The sequence below is a fragment of the Ceratotherium simum genome, chromosome 6 (assembly GCF_057802395.1).
Source record: "Ceratotherium simum simum isolate JZ-2026a chromosome 6, ASM5780239v1, whole genome shotgun sequence".
Taxonomy (NCBI): Eukaryota; Metazoa; Chordata; class Mammalia; order Perissodactyla; family Rhinocerotidae; genus Ceratotherium; species Ceratotherium simum.
In genome coordinates, this window is record NC_141905.1 from 8084017 (window position 1) to 8104523 (window position 20507).

A 20507-nucleotide genomic window follows, 5' to 3' on the forward strand; every position below is an offset into this window, starting at 1 on the left:
TCTCACTGTGGTTTTGATTTGCATTTCCCTGGTGATTAATGATGTAGGGCATCTTTTCATGTACCTGTTGGCCATCTGTATGCCTCCTTTGGAAAAATGTCTATTCAGATATTCTGCCCATTTTTTAATTAGATTGTTTGGTTTTTTTGCCGTTGGGTTGTATGAGTTCTTTACATATTTTGGATATTAGCCCCTTACCAGATATATGACTTCAAATATTTTCTCCCATTCCATAGGTTGTCTTTTCATTTTGTTGATGGTTTCCTTTGCTGTGCAGAAGCTTTTTAGTTTGATGTAGTCCCTCTTGTTTATTTTTGCTTTTGCTTTTGGTGTCAGATTCAAAAAACCATCGCCAAGACCTACATCAAGGAGCTTACTGCCTATGTTTTCTTCTAGAAGTTTTATGGTTTCAGGTCTTACATTCAAGTCTTTAATCTGTTTTGAATCAATTTTTATGTACGGTGTAAGACAGTGGTTGAGTTTCATTCCTCTGCATGTGGCTGTCCAGTTTTCCCAACACCATTTATTGAAGAGACTGTCCTTTCCCCATTGTATGTTCTTGGCTCCTTTGTTGTAAATTAATTGATCATATATGTGCGGGTTTATTTCTGGGCGCTCTGTTCTCCTCTATTGATCTACCTGTTTGTTTTCATGCCAATACCGTATTGTTTTAATTACTAAAGCGTTGTAATACAGTTTGAAATCCGGCAGCATGATGTCTCCAGCTTTGTTCTTTCTGCACCAGGCAATTTTATCTCCAAGACTTTACTCTAAGTACAGGGACATTCTTGGAGTTTTATTGACAAGGATTTAGAACAACTTGAATGTCCAATAACAGTAACTAGGAAGCTAAATTGCGGTATGTTCACATCATGGAATACTATTCTGCCATTAAAATTATGTTATGGAAGCATATTTAACAACATGAGAAAATGTGCCCACTATTTAGTAACATGAGAAAAGCCAGTCACAAAACCATATTTATAGTATGAGTGGAATCAGGTTTCTAATTTTTATTTGCATAAAAATGACTGGAAGGATTTACAATGAAATGTTAAATTACACCTGGGTAGAGATATTGCAAGTCATTTTTGTTCTCTTCTTTCAACTCTTTCAGTATTTTTCCACGTTTTCTATAATTGAACTATATTATTCTTGCAATAGAAAACAACCCACATATGGAAATCAGGGTAAATAATAAGAGCCAAGAGTCCTATTACACTTGCTCTGTGCCAGGAAGCATCCCTTAAAATGTATCGGCACAAGTTAACCTCCATTTGCAAGAGCAAGATGAGAAGAGCCCATGCACCAGCCTTTCTTTCTGGGAGTTTACAGTGAAGGACAAGCAATCTGATCTCCCGTTAAGAACATCGCAAGAAGGAGAACACAATAGTCCATGGTCAAGGGCAGGGGGTGGGAGCAGTGTTAGAAAGACTTCCCAAGAAAAGCTCCCCTCTCCTGTGGATGGCTTGAGAAGCATGTAGGACAGAGGAGAGAAAAGTAAGCACGTTAGAAATGAGGGGCTGTGAGGCCCAGCGAAGGGAAAAGGCACTCACTCCAAAAACACCTCTGAGAGTTTCTACTTAATATTCCAACTCAAACACATTTGGCCACAGAACTGTGCATTGCGTTGCTTGTTTTTGTTCTTGTTTTCCACATAACAACTGCTAGTGCGAGGTAGAGGGCCTGGGGAAAGGCGCCCCAGGAGGCTGGAGCTGCAGGCCTGTCCCCAGCCTTGCCCAGGAAGGACAGCGAGCCAAGGCTCCACATGCTCTCCCCAGCCTGGGGCGGACATGCTCCAACCTAAACAAGCCAGTCTGCTTTCAAGCCATGTACGTGGGGTTACCTCACCTTAACCCCCTCGGCATAGTCCCCTAGAACATTCTAGAAGGTATGGTCACTGCTTTCTAAGGTTTTGAATCTTCCTTTCAGAATACCATGGCCCTGCTCAGAGGCTGAGGAAGTGTGAGAACAGGAAGCTCTGAGGCAGAGCAGCACAGCAAGGGAGGCTCAGCTCTGCTGTGAGGTTAGAACTACTTCCAGGTGAGAGATCAGAGGGTATGCGTGGGAGTAAGCATGAGACAGATGGAGACACAGAGATAGAGAGGAAAGAGGAAGAAGGAAGAGACAGTGAGTGCAAGGAAGGGGGGAAGGAGGGGAAGAGAGAAAGGGGAGGAACAGGAGAGGAAGGGGAAGAGGGAGAAGAGAAAGGGATTTCTGAGAAGAGCCAGGGAAGGGAAGGAAGAGAGCAGGAGAAAGAGGAGAGGGGAGGTGGAGAGGAGGGGAAGAGGAGAGATTTTTATTTCCAGTGAAGTCGAACAAACTGCCTCAGGCTTTTGGAGCAAGTACCCATATAAACGTTCTAGAAGGAACCCAGCTTCACTCAATGAAAGCAGATTCACAGTAAATAATGAACTAGATGACTGCACTCACTTGAATGTGGGGAACATTTTTATCTAACTGGCAGAGAGTCATTACTACCAAGAGATTTAGTGTACCACTCCAGCATATACTGTGGCATGGAAATAAAAAGACATGTATAAGATCTTAGGTTTCAGAGCCAAGTGATATCCAGAGTGCATTCCCTCCTCAGTCTTTGGTCATCTGACGTATTTTTCTGTTTTCTGTGCCAAAATACATATTTATACTAACAGTCATTTGTTTTCTTGAATTAATTTGCTTAAGGAGAAAAAGTGCACAGCATTTCAGATCATACTTCATTCTGTGCTTAAGAACATTACCATACACAAACTCCAAAGACAAGGTTGGGCTGCTTAAATTACCCACGTAAATTATTCACTTTAACATGTCCCTATTCATATAGGATATTCAAAATACCTTTTCACAACTGAGTTTTATCCCCTCAGAAAAGCTTGTCAAAACAACATCACTAATGCCTTTAATATTGTATTACATGTATATAATAAAATTAGATTCTTTTTCATACTTGGGACCATCAGCTTTACTTTGTGATCCTCTTGATCTTGTGCCAGCCCAAATTCAAGTTCAAAGCAGTCAAACATGTAATTTTAGCACACAATAGAAAGTCTTATTAAAATTGTGAGAGGTGTCTTCTTGAATAGAACGTTTGTGATAAAAAATGATAACCCTCAAATATGACACTTGGTAGCCAAGACGTTCCGGAACGCAGCCCACGCCTCCTATCTGTCTCCAGGAAGGGAGACCTCTGGTCCTTGGCCCACTTTTGGATGAATTTCTTTTTTTTTTCTAATTAATTAATTAATTAATTTTTTTGTGAGGAAGATCAGCCATGAGCTAACATCTGCCAATCCTCCTCTTTTTGCTGAGGAAGACTGACCCTGAGCTAACATCCGTGGCCATCTTCCTCCACTTTATGTGGGACACCGCCACAGCATGGCCTGACAAGTGGTGAGTCAGTGCACGCCTGGGATCTGAACTCCGGCCGCCAGCAGTGGAGCGCACGCACTTAACCACTGGCCCCCTGGATGAATTTCTCAGTGAGCCGTTGCCTGAGGCTGGGATCAGTTCCTCTGGGCAATGGATCAGAGCCACCAGCCTGCCCTGCCCCGAAGTGTGGCAACTGACATCAGGACCTCCCAATGTGTGCCTCCTCCACTGGGTGCCCGGCACCCCACGGCCCAAGCAATCAAGGCTGGGCAGACCTGAGCTGGAGGTGAAGCATACAGCCAGCGTGATCTTTCAGAAGCAAAAGAGCTTTTGCACAGAGGGTGGGCTGGGCGGTGCAGGGCCAGGCCCTCGCTCCTTTCTCTCTGCTTCCACTTCTACAGTCAGCTCCAGCATCCACGTCAAGATCTATCCCCATCCCTACAGCCTGGTTCATATGGTGGTGGCCCACAGGGGCCAAGAAGATGTGTTCAAGCCCAGGAGAGCCATCTTGGGGGCCCCCGCCTGGCAGACTGGAGGGAGGACTACTGACCTGTACCCCCACACCTCTCCCAGAGAGCAGAAGCACACTTACCTCTCATTTCTGTTGCTGAGGAGCCATTGGACCAGGCTGTCCACTTATTCCTGTGCTTGCTAATTTCCTGGACTTTGCAGACGTAATGCCCTTGATCCGCTGGCCGGAGGGTCAAAACAGAGAGTGTGTAGAGCGCCCCACGCCTCTCCTCAAGGAGGCGCAGCCTCTGCCTGTAGGCGCTGCGGCTGTAATTCCCGTAGTACTGTACCACCCGGAGCTTGGTCATCTTCACCATCAAGGCCTCCTGGGAGTCCGGGCGCGCGAAGAACCAGCGCACGGCCAGCAAGCTGTCCTTCCGCCTCTTCTGCGAGACGTGGCAGAGAAGAGTGGCATTTTCCCCCTCCAGGTAGTCAACCACAGGCCCTGGGGACACAGTGACATTGAGGGCCCCACAGACTTCTGCAGAGAAAAGAGGAAGGAGGAAAATGAGGAAGGCATTTCCTCAGGTGGACACACCTTCTTCCAGGAGCCAGGGTGATCAGCACGGCCAGAGAGGCAGGCCATGCCATCCCCTCCGTGCTCACTCTCCGCCTTCGTGACAGCCAGAAGAAGGGCTCTTCCTGGGGGCAGCCCCTGTGGGCTCCCACATCCTCCCCTATGAGACGATCCTGTCCACGTCGGTTGCCACTGACCTCCGGGCCCAGATATATTTTTTTAAAAATTTTAATTAGTTTCTGATGTTTAAAATTCAGGAGATTTCACATAAAGATTTGGATTTTTGGCATCTCTTAAAAATTTCCAGGCACATCCATCCCTCTCGCCTGCCTCCCTGAGGTCTGCTTCACGTTCATCACCTGCCTGAGTGAGTGATGCTGTGGGTCTGGGAGCTGCCTTTCTAAGCCCCTGCCCTGTCTCAGCTATTTCAACTGCAACCAAAGCAGATGATCAGGACTGGTCAGGCAGGTGTTAAGCTAGTACCAGGGAGCTGAAACCACAGGGGTTTCTCAGTTTCTTGCTCGAAGTCTCTTTGGACTCGTGAGCCACGGTATCAGAATTAAAGAGCAGGAATAAAGAATAAACGAGCCCAGGAACAGAGGGATGAGAGAACCCACCGACACCATAAAAGATGCTCCAGGACCCCAGGCCCGGTCCACTACTCCCTGTCCTTTGGTTTCCTAGTTAGATCCACCCCAAGGGCTGCCCATCCCCAGCCGCCGTTCTGCCCCAAGGTGACCTTTGAAGGAGACACCCCAACGCCCACCCAGACCAGCTAGACCAGTAGACCTCACAGAGGCTGAGCACTTTGTTGTCTCCAGGAGACATGCTGCATGATGTCTACAGGGACTGTGCAGAGGGGCTGTGCTGCCCTGGAGTTCGTGGGTGGAGCCATCCCCTGGCAGGCCAGCAGAGCCCAGAAAGGACACTTCGTAGGAAGGATGCTCAGAGCCTCCTTCTGCCCAAGCAGGGCTGTCTTCTCACAAGGTCCCACATCCCCACCCCGGTGCTTCCCAGCACACAACTCCAGAAAGCACCATTCCCTGCCCACCCCACTTCACAAGCAGGTGTCCCCAAGGTCATCCCAAACCACAAATGTCCCCAAATGTCACCTTCTGGTCACATGAAGGGACTTGGGCCCTGAGGTCAGAGTCACCAAAAGCTTTGAACCCTGGTCAATGCTGCAGGTAAGCAATGAGGAAGGATGAAAAAAGAGGTCAAAGATTTGAAACTTCCACTGTGAAGAGGCTGTGAGTCAACAAGATAAGGACCTATGTGTGTGGGGTAGGGGGGAGGTGAGGGGGTACCACATAAAAAGTATTCTTCTTTGTAAAAATCCAAGCAATAAGGTCATCCTCTTGTATGGTTTCCATTATCGATTTAATAAACTGAACACCTGGAGAGATATGACTTGAAGGCCAATTTTCTTTCTCATCTCTTAGAAGCCAGGCCCACCAGGATACTCCAAGGCCCTTAACTTAATCACATCCATAAAGTGCCTTTTGCCATATAAGGTAACACTCTCAGCTTCCAAGGATTACAACACAACCATCTTTGGGGGCTATCATTCAGCTTACAACACGACAATCTTTTGTTACCTTAAAAAAATAGGTGGAAGTAAATTCAGAAGAACAAGGTTGATGCTTGGCTGGACTCTAAGCAGCTTGTGAACAAGAATGAGGTCTTCTATGTCCACGGTGACAAGGGACAAAGCCAGCCCAGGGAAATACTCAGAGAATGCAGATCAACAGGTAACCACGGAAGGCACATGCTCTCTGTCCACACAAGTCACTCAGGCAGGACAAAAGAAGAGGAACTGCCCCCACCATCCCCTGCATCTCACCCACCTGGCCCATACCTGGCCCACACGCCATATTGAATTAGTCGAGAGCATTTCCCCTGACTGCTAAGGCCCTGTCTAAAGTCCACATGGGCCCCCACGGTGGAAGCTCCCTGGTGAGCGGCAACAAAGCCGAGAACCCCAGGCTGACCCCACTCCAGTAGCGGCCCAGGGGTTCGGCAGGCAGAGAGCAGCAGAGATGCAGCAGCTGGCTCCCAGAATTGAAGTCCAGATCCACCCACCCTCAAGGGCTCCCCACTAGAGTCAAGGAGAGCTGGGGAAGGCAGGAAATTGAAACAAGATGGGTGGGATGAGAGCGCAGCAGCCGAGACCCCACACCCCACTCTCCTCCTATTAACGCCGCTTGAAGGAGGGATTATTTATAGTGACTGAAACCAGGAGACCCTGCCAAGTGCTCTGGTCCCCAGGGTAGGCTGGATTCCATCCTAGAGGCAAACAAGTAACCCTTCCACTTCTGCAGCTCAGGCCAGGAGTCAGCAGCTCCCATGAAAGGGGATGGACTGAACCATCTTCCCAAGATGAGCTCTCCTTTTCTCTTTACCAGTGCGCCTCTCTGCCTTCATTCAGCCCCATAGTCTCTTACAAATGGCTCAAGCAGGTTTCTCCAACTGAAGTGCAAAGATCCTTGTTATGGGCTGAATTGTATCCCCTCCAAATTCATATGCTGAAGTCCTAACCCCCAGTACACAGAATGTGACTGTATTTAGAGATAGGGCCTTTAAAGAGGTGATTAAGTTAAAATGATGCCATAAGGATGGATCCTAATCCAATATGACTGGTGTCCTTATAAGAAGAGGAGATCAGGACACAGACAGGCACAGAGGAAAGACCACATGAGGACACAGGGAGAAGACAGCCATCTACAAGCCAAGGAGAGGACTCAGAAGAAACCAACTCTGTCGACACCTTGATCTCAGACCTCCGCCTCCAGGACTACGAGAAATAAATTTCTGTTGTTTAAGCCGCCCAGTCTGTGGGACTTGGTTATGATAACTCGAGCAAACCAATACAACCTTGTTCACAGGAAGGCTCATTTCAGCCCTACATCTGCCACCAACCTAGATATTTACACCCACTTTCAACACGAAGGTATGGGGGTGTGATTGAAATGGTGATGCTCAAGGGCCCCTCAGAGTCTTAAAGCTTTGCTAGTGGACGCAGGTTGTGGGGGTCCTCATGTCTGCAATCAGTTTTCTCAGGAAGCCAGGTGCCCCAGGTAAGGGCCTCCCCTCAACACTGGAGATGGCTACCTTAAACCCAGAAAACGCGGCTCGTATGCATGCAGCTGCGAGAGGTGACACCACCAGAGGGAGGGGAGAAAATGCGCAGAGAGGACCCGGAGCCTGGCCAACGTTAGCTCAGCGGGATGTTTAGTTAAATCCTAGGAGACAGCATCACACAGCTTCTGCCCCCTGCAGTCATCAGGCCCCTTCTGCTCAGCAGAGAAAACAGCAGTGGGATCAGGACGGTGGCAGCCAGGGCAACACCAACATTTGGAGGCAGGTGCCTAGGGGGCGGTGCCCGTGGGAGTCCAGGTCTTCTCTTCCTCATCTCAGTCAGTCTGAATGACACAGCACACACCCTGCAGGGCAGCGAAGCAAGCTGAGCAAACGTGGGCCGAGCGAGCCACAAGACAGGGGAGGGTGGGTGTCAGGAGACCCTCCTACACCCGGGAAGAAGGGATCAGCCCCAGGCAGGCAGAGTCTCCCCTTTCCTGGCCTAGGAGGGAGATTTGTCAAAGTCACCCTGGCCCAGAGAAGAACTTCAATTCTTGCTTTGCGAGCCTGCCTTGCAGGGATTGAGGTGGGAGGGTCTACCCTCTGGGCACCTCCGCATGCAGAGTTCCCGCTTCCTCCAGCCTGTGCCCCAGCTTAGCTTTGTTCACTTAATCACTCAACAAAAATACTTGCTGAGCAATAGCCCCATGCTGGGCACTATGTGTAGATGACGGCACTCCTAACCTCGCGGATCTCTGAGTCCAGTGCGCAAGGCGGCTGGTCATCAGGAAGAAGACACAGGAGTAAGTGACTACGAACAGTGCCACATGCTACAGAGAAAAGGTGCAGGGCTTACAAAAATCAGGGCAAGATCCTGATCTAGTCTGCGGGGTCAGGGAAGAAACAGACCCTGGGGAGGCGACTGTGAGCTGAAGGCTGAGCTGGAGTTAATGAAATAAAATTCAGAGCAGTGGAGAGGAATGATGTTCCTGGGAGAGGGTCCCACTTGAGCAAAGACCCTGAGCCAGGAGGCACCTGGTGCAGGCTGGAAATTGAAAGATCAGTGTCCTCTGGTGAAGCGCACTGCACCATGGCCTGCAGATGGACCACAGGAGGGGACTTTCCACCCCAATGAGGACCTCCAAGGCCAGATCTTAACGGAGGACTATGACAACATGGGCAGGGAAGAGACTGACCCAGAGGGGCGGGACTCCTGCTGCAGGGAACCATATTCCTTCAGCAAGCACATGCTCGGTTAGGTGGTAGCCCCAGTTGCCCGATGTGGGCAGGGCACCAGGATGCCAGGGTTTCCCTGTGGCTTGGGGAGGGCTGGGCAGAGAACCAGGGGTTGGCATTGGACAAAACTGGGTTGGAAACCTGGTTCTGTTAGGTATAAGGTGCTCAGAGTCTTAGTTTCCTCATCTGAAAAACGGGATGATGCCTTGTGTGGTCATTGTAGGCCTCCAATGAGAAAACACCCTTAAAACACTCATAATAGTGTGCCCAGCTGAGAGCTGGGCAGGTGGGGCAACAGAAAGCGACAAACACTGACCTGTGAGCAGGGGGTGCTTCTTGGGTGTAGGATCTGCAGTCACATGGCCCTACACGTGGAGAGGCCCCCCACTTGGTTTCATCTCTACTGTCACTCTCTTGAAATTTTAATAATTTTTAAATAAGGGGCCTCACACTTCATTTTGCACTGGATTCCACAAATTATATAGCTGGTTCTGCCTGTAGGTGAACATTATATTCCTGCAGATAAGATTTATGGGGTCTAACCCTCTTGCTCCACTTGGATAGTGTCATGAAAATAACACAGCTCTGAAAACAGCCTAAAAGGACATCCATGGAGCCAAACAGTACACGACCCAGTCAACTAGTATACAACCTCTCCCCTTCCCTCTGGTACTCATCCTCAGGTGAAGGATGACAACTTCCAGGTGCAGGAGAGTGTAGGACTTCTAAAGAAACAAGACACCTGCCTCACCTGGGACACGGAGGTGGGCAGGGCTGGGGTCCCCCTCTTCCGCCCTGGCCAGTGATGTGCTAGTGGCTCTGTGCCCGACACTCCTTCTCTGTCCTGAAGAAACTGACTCCACTCACCTCAGGGAGCCAGGAGCCTCTACGTTTATAAGAAATGTAAGTTGTACCATTTTGCAGCGAAAATCCCATTCTCATTAAAGGAAGAGTCTGAATTCATGACAAGTAAATCTCTGAAAGAAATACAATTGTATTACTTAAAAACCCATGGCACCAGGAGCCAGTGTTTTCCAAGCACCAAGCAGAGGCGCTCCCAGACCTAGCCCACAGGGGACTGCACTCATATTAAGCCCATCACCTGAAAACAGCTCTCATCCAGGACAAACACGTGGGCTTGGCCAATGATAAAGGCAAGCATTTGCCGGGTGTGAACTCTATGCCAAGCACTGTTCTAAGCACTTTAGATGTATTTTCTCAATTTACATTCATAACTATGTTTATCCCCATTTTCTAGACAAGAGGGCTGAGACAGAGAGGCTAAGCCACCTGCTTAGGTGGCTTAGCTGGCAAGGCTGGAATCAGAACCTAGGTGATCTGGCTTCAAAATCAACTCTCAACCACCACTCGGGACCACAGCTTGTCTTTTATTAAATATTTTTGCTGCTCAGTTTCCTTTTCTCTAAAATGAGAGGTGTGGCCAGGTGACACTAAGATTCTGCTCAGCTCCAAGATGAAGAGGTAGGAAAGGGCAGGGGTTAAGAGTCCAGACTTATGTCTAAAGCGGCTCTCCCAGGCCCTCCCCTGGGGAATCGTGACGAGGAGTCGGAAGAGCGGGTGGCACACGGCGAGTGCTGCACAAGCAGGAGCCATCATCACTATCCAAAGAGTAACCTTGGGCACAGCCAGGGCAGACTCTAAAGGACCCCGAATTCCAGCTCTCAAGGCTCCTAAGGTCTCCTGGAAATATCAGAATGTCCTTGACCTCCAAAAACCACTCTTGGGGGAGCCCTCTCTGACAGCTCCTGCGATCAGGAAGGTGGTCCTGGAGCCTGGGGGAGGAAGACCCCTATGGCCCAGGCATCCGGACGGCTGCTGGCTACTCCACGCAGGCCACCAGAGCTAGCCTGGCCCAACCAGCCCGGTCAAACCTCCAGTCACTGTCAGTCAAGACAGTGACAACTGAGAAAGGAACGTTTCCCACAGTACCGATTCCAGGTTCACTGGAAGCCCCACTGCACTGGAAGCGGGGAACAACGGGTGAACTTCTTCCTGCGGTGATCCAAGTCACTCCTCCTCAGACTCTGCTCTATGCTGGCTCAAGTGCCAGCTCCGCCACTTAGTAGCTGGGTCACCCTGGGAAAATTACTTAACTCTGAGCATCAGCTCCCTTATTTACAAAACAACGGCAACACAGCTTAGCCAGCTGGAGCACAGAGTCTAGAGCCAGGCTTCCTGGGTTCGAATCCCAGCTCCACCACTCACAAGCCTTGTGACTTAAAGCAAGTCAATTCATGGGCCTGTGCCTCAGTTTCCTCATCTACAAAATGGGGATAATAATAGCACCTCCCTCAGAGGTTATTGGCAAGTTTAACTGAGTTAATGTTTGCAAAGAACCTGGATATACAAACATCTGCTCTTGTGATCATTACTTTGAAGTGTTGTGATTAAATGAGATAATGTGTGGCACTACACCTGGCACCCAGTAGGCAGCCAAGAAACGACAACCATTGATATTTTCCTTATCACTATTATTCTAGCCAGCATGGCCCCTTCCAGCCCTGAGGCAAGCAGGTAGGGCCCTGGGGAATAAAGAGAGAAAATTCTTCAGTAACTAAGAAGTGAGAGCAGAAACCCCTAATGAAAGCCAGCAGTGTGGGCAGAGGCCGCCGCTCAGGCAGGGCGCTTCGTCAAGGACCCCGCTCCATCCAGCCGTGGATACCCCCCTATCTCACCAGGCCTGGGCATCGCAAAACGCCCCGAACAAGTCCCCAGTCCCCAGCGGCCGCCCGGGGCAGGTCAGGCCCCTTCTGACGGTCTACCGAGAAGCTCTCCGAAGACACTTCAAGGGAAGTTGCTGCCCTGACTAACCTGCCAACAGTTGTGGGTCCTGACAGTTGGGGAGAAAAAAGAAAAACCAGCACCCGGGGCTGGCGCGTCCCTGCGGAAAGCTCCACTCCGCGGCCTGGCCCGGAGGGGAGCAGGGGCTGATCGCGCGTCTCTGCGCTGCCGGAGCCCGGCGGAGGGGACGGGGCGCCGCCGCCCGCGCCCCCGGCCCGGCGTCCGCGGGGAGCCCCGGGGACAGCGCAGCCCCGCGCCCGCGGGCTGCACGCGGAGGGGGCAGCCCGAGGCGGCGGGGCCTCCCGGCCAGGCCCGAGCCCGGACCCCGGCCACCAGGCGCGGCTGCCCCCGCCCCACCCGCGGGGTCCCGGGGCCGCCCGGCCCGCCCGCCCGGCCCGCCGCGCTTACCCGGGGCCGGGGCCCGCGCCAGCAGCACGGCCGCCGCCAGCGCCACGAGCCGCATCTCCCCGCCGCCGCCCGGCGCTGGGACTCGGAGCAGCGCCGCCGCCCGCCCGGCCTCGCCGCCGGCCAGCCCGCCCCGCGCCCGCCCCCGGCCCCGGCCCGCCCCTCGGGCGGCCCGCCCCACTGGGCCGCGGCTTCTGGGTGCCTCGGCCGCCCTGGGCAAGGGCGCCGCCCCCGAGCACGGTTCGCTCAGCGACCTGGGAGTCTCATGTTCACCACTCCCATTTCACAGATGAGAAAACTGAGGTTCTGAGAGCTGGTCGCTCAGACACAAGTCATACAGAGCGCCAATGGGATTGGCGGTCTCTGCATCACAGACAGTTGTTGCTAAGGGGCAGGCCTCCTGGGGCAGGCATCTCGGAGCCTCCGGTGGGGGTGTGGTGGAGTGGGATGGGGGTAGGGGGCAACTACCAAAGGCAGCAGCTGCCCTGACCGAAGGCTAACCTGCTGCATAGGAGACCTCCTGCAGCCGCTCCACAGGGACCTTTGGGAGCCAAGGAACAGCTGAACTTGGGGGGCGGGACCGGGGTGGGATTGTCTGGGGTGAGGACACTGGGAAAATTGACAGGGTCCACACAGATATGTTCAGAGTGTGTGGACACTACAAGCAATGGTGATTGCTTAGGGTGCCCTCAGCCACAGGCCTGGGCTAGGTACTTTGTACCATGTCACTGAATCCTGCCACTGTGAGACCCTGGGACAGCTCCTTAGTCTCCATGTGCCTCACTTTCCTCTATCTGTTCCATGGGGAAATGGGCATGTCCCTCATAGGGTATTTAAGAAGATCAAGTGAGACAGTTCCGGTTAAAACGCTGCGCCTTCCCCTGGCCCATGAATATCAGCCATTATTACCATCATTATTAGAGATAAGGAAGCAGAGGCAGGGAGAGGAAAGAGCTGACCCAGGTCACACAGCCAAGGAGTGGTGTGACAAGGCCACTCAGCCCAGCTCACTCTGAGCCAATGCCTGATCTCTTCGTCATGGTTCTCAACTTGGCGTCTGAGCCCGACTGACGTGTTAGTGCAGGATCTCTAGAGCAAGAACAGTGTGTGTGTGGGGAGTGTTGTTTCATGTGTGTCTGTCAGGGGAGGTCTTTGTGAGGTTCCAGAAGAGGTGGGCCCTGCTTGGGAGTGGGTCCCTGGAGGAGGAGCAGGAGAACAGGATCCCCATCTCCTTCCTTCTAAGAGCGGTGAGGAGGGGTGGGGAAGGCGTGGAGAGAGAGGTGGGGCGTACTGGTGCTGAACCCCAGGGCATGTCCCAGAGGGACCGTCCACTCCTGCAGCCCGCGCCAGGGGGTGCAAGCCTTTGTGATCTCTCCAATTCCAGGCACTTCCTGGAGTCCTAGGATCCAGGGTCCCCACAGGGCTCTCTTCTAGCTGGGAGACTTTCACACGGAGCAGGGCCCTGCAGGAACTGGGCTGACCATCAAGGCAGCCGGACTGCAGGGAGGAACCCCACCCCTCCACCATGCTGGTGAAAGGACCTGAGGAGCTGATGGTGAGCTGGCTGCAAGGTCCCTGGGTCTGATGCCAAGGACAAGAAGTCAGGACAAGAACTGGTGTCAAACTGGACCCTACAACCTAGGAATGGAGACATTCCTGGGAGACTTCCAGACCAGAGCTTGGAAACCACTGTGCACATGTGAGCAACTGAGCCTCACAGCCCATCCCTGTGAGGTCCAGGCTCCATTTTACAGGTTAGTAAACTCAGGCTCACAGAGGACCAGAAACCTGTCCGGGATTCTGTGGGCCACCAGCGTCTGAACTGGGAACTGGAGTTCTGACTGTGGAAAATAGTGCTTGCCGGGACTGGGAAGAGGATGCTGGAAGGGGAGCACTGGTTCTGACAGCATCCCGCCTCGGGTACCAGTTGTGGGTCCTTGAACAATGTAACCTCTCTGAACCTCATTTTCCAGGTGAAAGTGACATATGTAAAATGGCATGTCAGCATGACTGCATGAGTGCTGGGAGCTGAGGAAACAATAGGACTGTTTGGTGTCCTCAGTGACCTCCCATCTCAACCTTTGTGCTTGCAATTTACTCTGCCAGTTGGTGGAAAGTAGAAGGAGCCCCTTATACATGTTGACCACACTTCGGAGACCTGTTTCCTGCTTTGGTATTGTATCATTTCTAAATACTGGTCTCTGCTTGCAGAACTGAGCAGACATTCAACCCCGCATTAGACCTAGATGACCACCCTTTGCCTTGCTTTCTCTTTGCCAAAACTGGTGCTGTGCCGGAGATTTGGGGCTGGAAAGTGCTTTTCTTGCAGTCCTGTGACACACAACATTTCTCTCTTTCCAGCTGTGTGCTCTCTCAGTACTTTTCAGCTTCCCAAATCATCTCCCAGACCATCTTGGTAAGACTTTTGCTGCATGATGCAGGAACAGGTAAACAGGCCCAGTCCGCGGGAGAGACCCAGCCGACGACCCAGCCGAGCCTCAGGATTTCAGTTGTTCTGTACTACAGTGGCAAAGTCTTCCAGATATTTCTCTTCACCTTGCTCCTGCCCACTCACTCACAAGCTTAGGACGATTTGAAAATCCTCCACCTACTTATTTGTCCAGCCCCTGGCTCTATCAGGACTGACTGTGTTTGGAATTAGAAGAATAATACAATCCAATCATTTTTTAAAAATTACCTCTTCTAAAGATCCCCCCATCTGGGGTTTCTGGACAAGCGTTCTGATGGTTCTGAAGTTGATCCAGGTCCCTGTGGACACTAAGTGACACGGAGCCCCTACTCAACTAATCCTGATTCCTCCAGTCGTCACCAGAAGCATCTTAGAAATCCAAATTCCCTCAAAATGAATGCACTCAGCTATCCCGTGGCAGACTTGGGGGGGGAGGTGTCTTTCCTCTTTCATTATTCAGTTGTTTGCTAAAACCTGAGTCTAAGATGAAAAAGTATGACATGGTTTTGTAATTTAGCTTGATATTGTGTACAGCAAATATTTTCCTAACTAAAGACACTAAGATAAAGTAACCCTCCCCCCACCCCCGCCCTTCTAAGGTGTTCAGCAGATTTCCGTGTTCCTTGTTCAGTCTGGATTTAGACAAGTAATTTTTAAGATTTCCTCCTCCACACTGCTCACAAGCATTTTACTTCTAGAAGCAGTTAGTTGCACACTTGAATTATCACTAAAAGGGAGTGTCAAGGAGTAGGCTCTGGATTAAAGAGGTTTCAGCTCTGACTGATGGGGGGAGGATAAGAAAGAAGAGATCGTGGTTACAGGGGATGTGTCCATCCAATCAGAAGGAAAAGCCATGAGCTACCAATGGTGGAACTTTCATGAACCTGCAGCACCTTTCCCTGCACAATGGGGGAAGGGGTGTGGGGTGCACTGGTTCTTCTCCTAAAGGTAAAGAAATGTGAAGTTGTAAGACTGACAGTGTATTAAGATACAAATAGCTTCTCCAAACCAACCTCACCCGTGACCCTGATAAATTGGGGTCATTCCACGACCTTAGCAGGGATTGTGAGCTTGGTGTCAGGGACTCTGAAGGCTGGCTGCATGCAGAAAGAAACGACCCCCAGATTCTAGAAGGCTCCAGATGAAAGGGATTGGAATGAGGGTGAGATTAGAAACTGCACAAGTTATCTATATCACTGACCACAACGGAGGCCATGCCTGCTGCGTCTTCCTGGTCCATGTGCTAGAAACATTTCCAGTGAAGTTAGCCCTTGAACTGAAGCTTAAAGGATGCTGGGAGAGTCCACAAACAGAGGGTGAGGGGCTTGTTCCAGGTGAGGGAACAACGTGTGTTAAAGCACAGAGGCTAAAGGACACAGGACTTTCTCTTAGGTGGCTTCTGGGGGTCTAGAAAACCAGATCTCTCTGGGGAGTGAGATGTGGGTAGAGGGACAGGCAGGAGCAAAGCCCTAGAGGCCCCCAAATGCCAGGCCCTGGAGTTTATACTTCATCCCAACTATGGTGGGTGCCATCATTGAAGGAGAGGAGATGTCACAAGGGTCCCCCAGTTATCACAGAGAGGTGACCACTAGGGGAAGAGCAGGTTTGGCTACATTGAGTCTAACACGTCCAATACTATTGACAGAAGGTCGAAGAGAAATGTTGAATTGTCTTTCTCTGGCTTTTCACTCACAAGATGTGAGCTCTCTACAGGGCAAAATAAACCCTCTTTTCCCTGTTCATGAGGGTAGCCTTCATCATAGAAATGCAGAGCTCCAGTCCTAGCTCAGCTGTCTGTGCTAACTGCCCCTCCAGGGGGCTGCTAGGTTTCTAGCCTTTCTAGACTCAGCTTGAAGAGGCGTCTCCTCTTTCAGGAAGCCTTCCAAGCCTCAAAAGGCTGCATTAGGTCCCCTCGTCAGAGCCGCACAGTTTCCTATACAAACCTCTACACGCGCATCATTGATACTTAAGTAAATGCCCCTGCGGGACAGTCTGATCCCCGAGACCAGACACTGGCTATCAGTCATCTCTGTGTGTCCCTCCTGCTTGAGCCCAGGCCTTGGGTGTGGGGGAAGCTGCGGGTGAGCGTCTGTGGAATGAATGAGGGATGTTCCACATGAGTACTCCCAGGCTGTATTTCTCAAACAGGGGTCCCACAAGCAACACTTGGGCTCTTTATGCTCCCTAATAGAATTCTTAAACTTTTAGGAAGATCTAGAAAAAATTTTAAAGCACATAAATTATCCGGATAAGCACCTTGTAAACAACTGGTGGCACCTGACTCCTGTGCCCTGTTTGCATTTAGGTTGGCAATCAGGGTGACGTGATGGCTTCAATACATATCCATACTGTCCATGCTGGGAATTTGTGTCATGTCGGTACAAGGTAGTGAGGACCCGTCACTCCCAGAAGATTCTTCCTCGAATTCAGTCCCGTATTCACCTAAGAGGCAACTTCGTTTTGCAAGCACCAAGCTCGACAGTCACATAGAATTAATGTTGTTAATCTGAGTTTTATTGCTGTTGTAATTGTGTTTGTATTTAATTTACACATTTGCTTTTGTTTTATAGTTATAAAGCAACTATAAACTTGAATGTTTGTGTTTGTGTTAAGTCGTTGTTTAAGCAGCAATAACTAGAGTCAACACGGACCCTGCAAGAATGTTCTTGGCCTTTGAAAGGACAATATTCAAGTTTGCAAAACACTGCTGTGGGGAATTCTTACCCTCTTCTCCTAAGACTGATGGTAGCTCGGCTGGGCTCCGCAGTCCTTGGGTATGCACTGGGAGGGCCACAGGAAGTCTGATGGCAGAGCGTCAACAAACCCTCAGGGGTTCAAGCATCATTCATGGACCCTCTCTCCAGGTCCCTGCTCTCTGCCCCAAGCCAGGTGCAGCATGTACCACATGCGCGTGCGCACACACACACACACTCACATACTCACACACAGGCATATACACATGGTGTCTGGCTCTTGGTGCCAGGCTTTGAGAGCTAGACGTGGCATTTTCGTGAACTGCTTGTTCTGTCTTCCCTACAGCTCAGTACATCCAGGTCCTCACTGCCCCTGTGCCCAGCTCATTTCCCAGTGAGCCTTCAGGTCTGTCTCACTGGAAGGGGAAGCATTAGAGGCTGAGAAGAGAATTGAAGAGAATGTACTGTGGTCTCGTAACCAATCCCCACACCACTAAGCACTCACACACCAGACTCCTTCTGCAAAACCCTCTGCCAGGTGCCCAAAGCACTCAGAGTGCTCGGGGACAGTAGGCCACTCTGTGCTTGCCAAAAGTCAGCAGCTTGTTCCCAAATGTGTTTATGCCATTCCGGGCAATTAACTCAACAAACGTTGATTGAACACTCACTGTGTGCTTGCTCTCCTAAGGACCTGGGACCAGGAAAGCTCCCCACCCGAAACATGGACCTACTCACGCCTTGCTGGCTGCTGCCTTCCTGCCTCTGGTTCCTGCTTTTCAGCATCTGTATTCGTTTGCTAGGGCTGCCGTAACAAGATACTGCAGAATGAGGGGCTTAAACCACAAACATTTATTGTCTCACGGTTGTGGAGGCTGGAAGTGCGAGACCAAGGTGTCGGCAGGGCTGGTTTCTTCTGAGGCCTCTCTCCTTGGCTTGTAGATGGCCCTCTTCTGTGTCCTCTCAGGGTCATCCCTCTGTATATCTCTGTGTCCTAATCTCCTCTTTTTATAAGGATACAAGTGATAATCGGATTGGGGGCCACCCTGGTGAGCCCTAATTTACCTTATTACCTCTTTAAAGGCCCTATCTCCAAATATAGTCACATCCTGAGGTACTAGGGCATAGGACTTCAACATATGAATTTCGGGGGACACAATTCAGCCCATAGTAGCATCCGTTACTGAGCACCTCAGAGACAGGTGACTCCCACAGAAAGGTCAGTCAGGATCCCGCCACCTTCGACAGGACCCTCATCTTCCTCCACTGGCCTCCTACCTGGACCCTTTTGTGATGTCACATCCCCAGTCAATGCATTATCCTTAACATCTGCCATTTCTGTCATTCCCCTTCTATCTCCCTTGTCCAACCTCCTCATCTTTCCTTCCTCCTCCTGCAATGCCTTCCCTGTCTTCCCCCTGAGGAGCCCTGTCTGCACAATCTTGTTTTCTTTCCAGTTTCACTTTTACCCTTTCTCTCAACTGAGCGCCCACCATGGTCCTCTCTCGAGATCTCCCTCTCACTCACAGCTTTCGACCCTCATTTCTTAAATGAAGACACACCACATAAAGAGCTCTGTAATTTAACTATCTTGAGTTGGTTGGGTCCTCATCCATTGTAAAGTGCTCTTAAAACTAAAGCCAATTAAATTCCAAAGGACCAAGGAATAAGATATTAAAGCTGGAGTTTTCAAAGTGTGGTCTGTAGACCACAAATGTGGACAGGGAAGGCCCCCAAAGTCACTTCTAACCTGAAGTACTGTTTGATGAAGTGTTTTATTGCCTTTTTATTATAAAATCATACTTCCCCAATGTAGAAAACTAAAAATAACGCACATTACAGAAAATCCAAAATTTATCAACAATTCTCAACTAGCGATAATCACTTTACATTTCATTGCACTTGTAATATTTCCATGAATGTCTGTTTATCTAGTGAATGGAACATTTTCCATGTGATTTCCTAATTAGTCACATCTAATACACAAGTAAGCTTTTGATATCCATCTTACATCTCAATCCTTCCATGACCTCTTTTTTCAATGGCTTTTAGTTAATTCATTTGAGCTTTCACGGTAAGTATATTTTCTTTTTCTGAAAATCATAATTTTCTGTCCAATATATGTAACATTTCTGTTTCATGTTTTATTGAATTGGTTGTAACTTCCAGAACAATGTTAAATAAAAATTGAAATAGATGACATATTTTACCTGATTTCAATGGGAACACGTGTAGATTTTTTGCTATTTTGTTTGCAATAAATACTCCATATCATCTGAAGAAAATTTCTATTCTTAGTTTCTAAAAAATTTATAATAGGAATGATTGTTGTATTTATTATATGTCTTTTTTAATCGAGATATAATTTGCATACCATAAAGTTCAGTTTTCAAAGCATACAATTCAATAGTTTATTGTTGTGTAACCATCACTGATATCTAATTATGGAAAGTTTTCATCACCCCAAGAAGAAACCACATATCCATTAGAAGTCACTTCCCATTCCTCCCCTTCCTCTGAATCCCTAGCAACCACTAATCTGCTTTCTGTCTCTACAAATTTGACTATTTGGATATTTCATATACATAGAATCATACATTATGCAGCCTTTTGTGTCTGGCTTCTTTCACTTAGCATAATGTTTCCAAGGTTCATCCGTGTTGTACCGTGGATCAGTGCTTCATTCCTTTTTACGGCTGAATAATATTCCATTGCATGGATATATCACATTTTATTTATCGACTCATCATTTGATGGGTATATAGGTTGTTTTCACTTTTTTGTATCATGAATAATGTTTATATGAATATTCATGTACAAGTTTTTGTGTGGACATATGTTTTTAATCATCAGAATTGCGGAGTCATATTGTAAGTCTATGTCTAACTTTTTGAGGAACTGCCAGAATGTTTTCTCAAGTGGCTGCACAATTTTACATTCCTACCAGCAATGTATGAAGTTTCTGATTTCTCCTTCTCCACGTCTTCAACTCTTGTTATTGTCTGTCTCTTTTATTATATTTTTTATATTGCATATTTTTTTTTATTATAGCCATCCTCATGGATGTGAAGTGGTATCTCATTGCATCTCTCTAAGGACTAATGATGTTAAGCATCTTTTCATGTGCTTATTGGTTATTTGTGTGTCTTCTTTGGAGAAATGTTTATTCAAATCTTTTGCCCATTTTTTAATTGGGTTATATTTATCTTTTTATTGTTGAGTTACAAGAGTTCTATATATATTCCAGATACTAGACTCTTATCAGATATGTGATGAGCAAGTATTTTCTCCCATTTTGTGGATTGTTTTTCGCTTTCTTGATAATGTCCTCTGAACAGTGTCCTCTGAACACAAGGTTATTAATTTTGATGAAGTCAAATTTATATATGTTTTCTGTTTGCTTGTGCTTTTGGTGTCATATCTAAGAAAC

At 49.1% G+C, this 20507-nt stretch overlaps 1 protein-coding gene across 1 annotated transcript in view; it reads right to left on the reverse strand.

Annotated features, from left to right (window-relative positions):
* VSTM4 (V-set and transmembrane domain containing 4) overlaps positions 1–12030 on the reverse strand; it is a 95702-nt gene extending 83672 nt beyond the window's left edge. The window contains exons 1-2 of the mRNA XM_087431829.1: positions 11921–12030; positions 3962–4360 (exon numbers count right to left, since the gene is read on the reverse strand). Coding sequence (XP_087287955.1) covers positions 3962–4360; positions 11921–11975 — 454 coding nt within the window. The 5' untranslated portion in view covers positions 11976–12030. The remainder of the gene's footprint in view (positions 1–3961; positions 4361–11920) is intronic.
* Between the last annotated feature and the right edge of the window lie 8477 nt (positions 12031–20507).